Here is a 5572-nt window from a genome sequence, read left to right as displayed (position 1 = left end):
TCCCCTGGCATTATGCCTTTCACCATCCTCATAATCTACGATTAAAGCAATCCGTTCGACTTGTCTAACAAGACGTTCGAATTTTGATTCGTGATCAGCCATCATTGGATTTAAAATTATGGTCATTTGTTGAGTCAATAAATTGACTAAGTCATGATGACTTTCCTCTACTTGTTGTCGATATACTGCTATTGAATTTGCAGCATTCGAAGTAGAGCCCACATTATGATCACGAGAATACTCGGAATGTTGTTGTAGGTTTTAAGAGTTACTCCCTCCATTTACACTCCCGAATCGGACAGGAGGAACCAAATTACCCACTGGTGGGGTATAATCAGGAGGAAGACCATAAGGAGGCCAACCAGCAGTTAGTGGAGGCTGGAATGGTGGTAAGGTACCACGTGGACGAATATTACGTCCAACATTTTCAGTATGAACAGTTGTAACTGCTATACTCTCACTTTCAATTGCACCTTCCAAACGTGAAGTCACGTCTGCTTGTTGCACAATTACTGGTAGGCTATCACTGGTGGATGAACCACCATTCACATTTGACATTTCATCTGCCATATGAATGATTTTTCTACTTCGTAATTGCATACACCAAGTGACACGAAAAATTTATTTGACACACTTCAGATTTTCGAAACTGTTCTACCAGGCGTGCCAATTTGTTTTGTCAATTTTTAGCAAATCGATGGTGGTTCGATATCTAGTGGTCTGGGAGCGAAACCTACTCCTCTGTGCAGGTACCAGTTTTCTAAAAGTGCATCAAAGTGTCTTCGATTAGACGAGTATTAGGTATAAAAATAAATTGGACTTTATAAATCAATGAAAGAAACGAAAAGGTAAAGTTTTCGAAAACGAAAATGTGTTGAAAACAGAAAGGTTTGCGTTGAAATTGAAAAAAAATAATAAAATGCCTTTGACTGGGGCAAAGGGCTTTGACATGAAAATCTAAAGTGTAGAAATGTAAATTGGACGAAGAAGATAAAGGATACTTGAAAGATAAATTTGCTTGAAAGGTAAAGTTTACAAGAAAATAAATTAAAAGAAAGAAAACATGGAAGGAACCCTACAGAAAAGTTACTCGATCGTAGACTCAGGGATTCTCTGGGATGTGAGTGTGCTTGAGTGTTTTCTGAGTTAAAGTTCCAACCTTTATTCCCTAAAACTTCTTATTATTTAAAATCTACTTTTGGTAACTGACAACTAATTACAATTAATTACAAAATCACAGTCTTGAATGCATATTCCTTGATAACCGTTCCCACCTTTTGGCTGTACACATTTTTCATGATTTCCTCGCGTGATGAAAGCCTCTAACTTCTCCACTACCATAACCGCTCGGTCTACTTATTCGAACGTCTTATTTGATTACTTGTCTCGAAGACTTTGTTCGATTTGGCCTATTCGATTTAATAAAGTAAGTATAATCGAATCCACGTCGATTATCTTTAGCCTATGCTTGCGCGTGTAACTTTTCGAGAACTGCTTATGTCTTCGACCTCTTTATCAATTCGAACTAGCTTACTTTTGTCGAGAATATTTTTCCGATCAACAGCACGTAAACCACTGGAAGGGTCCACGGTTTACGTTGATGAAGCATTTGGGAAGAAACCATGGTAGGGGTTCCACGGTTTCTGTGAGGATGCAAAACATGCATAAACCGTGGAAGGGATCCAACAATTTATACACGAGTTTCACTATATATATACCAACCTAGAGTGAATGGGATATATTTACATCTATCATTTGTATTGTCAACAAAATAAGACGATATTTTGTAGTATATTTTAAATTTATCCAAATTATAAAAATAATATAATTTTAAACGATTTGGATGATATTAATATTGATTTATACTTTTCAATCTAATTCAATTTTAAGCAAATGATTGATTTGTACAGTGCTAATTTAAATTTAATTTTCAAACTATTTTGATTTAATCTAATATAATTTGAATTAAATAGAATTATATTCTATTTAAATTTAAATTTTTTAATTTAAGTAACTCATTCAAATTTTTAGTACATATATTCAAATAATATTTTAAAATTTTAATATGTATATTTATATATATTTAGTTAAATAATACTCTCAAATTTTTATTAATAATAACATATTTTACTCTAAAAGTTGCCCGTAATTTTAAAAGCTAAATATTTTATTTTTATAAATTGTCTTTTATTTAATTATTTTAAAAGTTTAATTTTAATGCACGGATAATATAAAATATTTTACACAATGCAATCGCATCCATTTTTTGAATGATCATTCATACCGTCAATAAAAATAATAATTATTTTTTATTACGTGTGTTACGTAATTAAATACATGTGTAAAATTACTTTAGACTGACCGTGTATCAAAATCAAAATTTAATTTCAATATTTATATACCACATTTATTTACATAAGATCTTTTATGTTTTATTTTAAATTTTTTATTTTGTTGTAAGAATTTTATGATTTTAAAAAATATATATTATTAAGTGAATTACAAACTATCAATTTAAATAGGTTAAATTGAGTAATATTTTAATCTCAATAAAATATATTAGTGTTATTTATTATTTTAACCCACAAAATAACATGTAGTAGTAAATTCACATAGGATAAATTAGACTATTTTAAACAATTATGTCTATGTAAAATTCTTAATGAAAGTGAAAACTTTATAAAAAAAACAACTAAAATAACTATAAGTTTTGTACTAAAAAGGGTAATATATTTTTTTGTTCAAAGTTTATAAATGATAGCGGTTACATGAATCAATGATGCAAATAAATAATAATTAAAGTACACAAAAAATATGTTTTTTGGTAATTTAATATATTTTTTTATATAAAAATTAGTTCTATTTTAAATTATTATTAAGTTATATAATAATGTTATATTTTTTTTTATAATTTAAAGATAGAATTTAATATTTGTAAATTAAGAATGAGTAGGGTTAAGATTGAAATATTATCATTTCACATATAGAATAAGATTAAATTTATATAAAAATATTAATTCGTAAGTGGAATTAAAATTTGGATTCAAATTCAAACCTATTGAATTTAGATTCTCTAAATTTTAAATTTGTACTTTAAAGGATAAAGTATAATATTTTATCTTTAAATAATTTTTCTTTCATATTTATTTTTAATTTTACCTATAAAATAAATAATAAAAAATCATACTTTACTCTCTACAGATAAAATTCAAACTTTAGATCCAAACCTATCGTACCTATTGCCATCCCTAACCCCTAAGTATATAAAAAGAGGGGTTTAGGGAATAGGGATACTTGAAAGGTAAGAAGTGTGAAGCGTGAAGTGTGAAGGGAAGGGACTAGTGAGGGTTTGAGTTTAGGGTTTTGGTGATGATGGCGTTCTTCAGTGGAGCTCAGCGATTTCTCCGCCAGTCTTCTATAGTTGTGGCCTCCCACTTCACCTCTACTCGTTTCACTTCGACTCTTACTTCCCCAAAACTCTTCATCAGCGGTCAGTAATTTACTCCAATTCTCTTCTGCTTGTTCATCTTATTAATTATAATTAATTGATCATTTCCATAACATGATTGTCACTATTGAAACCTTCATTTCGTTGTTTTCCTTATTCTGTTTTCTCTTCTAGAATTGTCAAATTAGCTTCCTTGAGACGCAAAATTATCTTCAATCTGGACAGGGTAATCAGTTATGATTAATGATTATGTTGCACTAGATGGGTAGGCTTAGCAACTATGATTTGCATCTGATAGATACCTGTATCTTAAACTTTGAGGCTAGCTTTTTTAGTGGAATTGTGGTATTTTTCTGTATCCCTGATAAAAGGAGGTTTGAAGTTGTAGGGCTCTTCTGTCTTGATTCCTTTAATTTGTTGGATTCAACAGTTTTGAACTTGGACTCTGAAGTATTATTGTGTACTCCAATGTAGCCTTCAAGAACAGTAGAATAGTATTTGAATGCATTGCATTTTTATGTGGCGACTTTTATAACCAACCTGGAACATTGAAGTGTAATCTTTATCAATACAGGTACTAGTCTACTAGTGTCTATACAAAGCCAAAGTTCAAGGGGAAGGGGATCCGAGGAAGATAATTGAATAGAACTGTTGCGTCTTATTTATTACTCTAAATGTAATGAGAAGGATATGTTGTTAACTCATTAACTTTGACTGGAGATGATGCTCTTAAAGAGTTTTCCCACAAACACTACTAAAGCTAGTGCTCGTACATCTTGCGTGACAAGACACAGATACAATGCTTAATTTGTGTCTTTTAAAGTTGGATCACTCACTTTACAATATTTATATGATTAGGAGACAGAATTATTAGAATATAAATATACAAAGAAGTAAGATAAGTTTCACTCTCGTGAAATGTATTTTATTAGTAGCGCTGTAGGACTTCATGAAAGGCCATTTTTTGGTCTCTGAAACTCTGAATTTCTTCTACTCTATTGGCTTGTAGTTCAATAAACGTCCATTTTCTTTTTAGCACCATTTTCTGTAGGGAATTGTTAGGTGGATCATGTAAGACTATAATTGGCGAAGCTTCTAATATAAATATCCAGTATAATGGAATTTACATAGTTCTGTATGTAACTTTTATATGTATCGGGCATTTTGAACAGGTCTTTCAAGACTGACAACAGATGAAAAACTTACTGAAGCGTTTTCTCCTTTCGGGCAGCTGCTTCAAGGTAATGCATTTCTCCTGCAATACTTGATTCTTCTACATGCTTATGTATTAGCTTGCTGGATATCATTCCTGACCTTCACTCATCTTGATCGACAGCAAAGGTTATAACCGATAGAGCCTCTGGACGGTCAAAGGGATTTGGATTTGTAACTTATGCGACCATAGAAGATGCTGAAAAGGCGAGAGCCGGAATGAATGCTAAATTTATTGATGGATGGGTTATATTTGTTGATCCTGCCAAACCAAGAGAGCCCAGACCTCCTCAGCAGCCAGAGTCTCAGCCCTCTGGAGCTGGTTTCACGGTTAACAAGACAATTGGATGGTGTGGTTGATATTCATTATTGACTAAAATAAACCTTATTCTCATGGTGTGAGATTTCAGAAGACCATATATAATTTAACTCCCCCAATTATTATACACCATAGTTTCTGGAGGAATTTTTGTATCAGACCATTATAATTTGTAACTAGGGATTGTACTTTAGCCGCAATACATTACTATTCGGAAGATTTTGAAGTCCATTGGAAGAGTTAAGTCTAAAAGTGGTTTTTGAATTTGCACTCGACTTTCAAAGTAATCTCTGAAGTTAATAATTACTCAAATTCGTTTTCGAAATTATATTCCGAGACTCATACTAGTCTCCAAAGCGTTTTTTGTTCACTGGAACACTAAAAACTACTAAAACGACTTTGTTTTATATTTATTAAAAAAAAAAAGAAATACACCCCCACCTCACTCCCCTTCCTCATTTCCCGTTTCTCTTTCTCTTTCACATTTCCTTTTCCCTTTCCCGATCTTTTTTTCTTGCCCTTTCCCTTCCACGCTTCCCTTCCCCTTCTCCTTCCCCATTACCAGTTCTCCTTTTCTTTTCCTTTCCACGTTT

General features: G+C 31.8%; 1 protein-coding gene across 1 annotated transcript; it reads left to right on the top strand.

The window, feature by feature from the left end:
• Window positions 1-3197: 3197 nt before the first annotated feature.
• Window positions 3198-5210, top strand: LOC112777455 (organelle RRM domain-containing protein 2, mitochondrial). The gene is made up of 3 exons (XM_025821828.3): window positions 3198-3490; window positions 4621-4689; window positions 4785-5210. The coding sequence occupies exons 1-3, from the start codon at window positions 3370-3372 to the stop codon at window positions 5018-5020; spliced, it is 426 nt and encodes a 141-aa protein (XP_025677613.1). The 5' UTR covers window positions 3198-3369; the 3' UTR covers window positions 5021-5210.
• Window positions 5211-5572: the final 362 nt, after the last annotated feature.

Source organism: Arachis hypogaea, chromosome 19, assembly GCF_003086295.3.
Source record: "Arachis hypogaea cultivar Tifrunner chromosome 19, arahy.Tifrunner.gnm2.J5K5, whole genome shotgun sequence".
Classification (NCBI taxonomy): Eukaryota; Viridiplantae; Streptophyta; class Magnoliopsida; order Fabales; family Fabaceae; genus Arachis; species Arachis hypogaea.
Note: the sequence above shows the minus strand (reverse complement) of the source record. Positions and strands in the feature narration are given on the sequence as shown.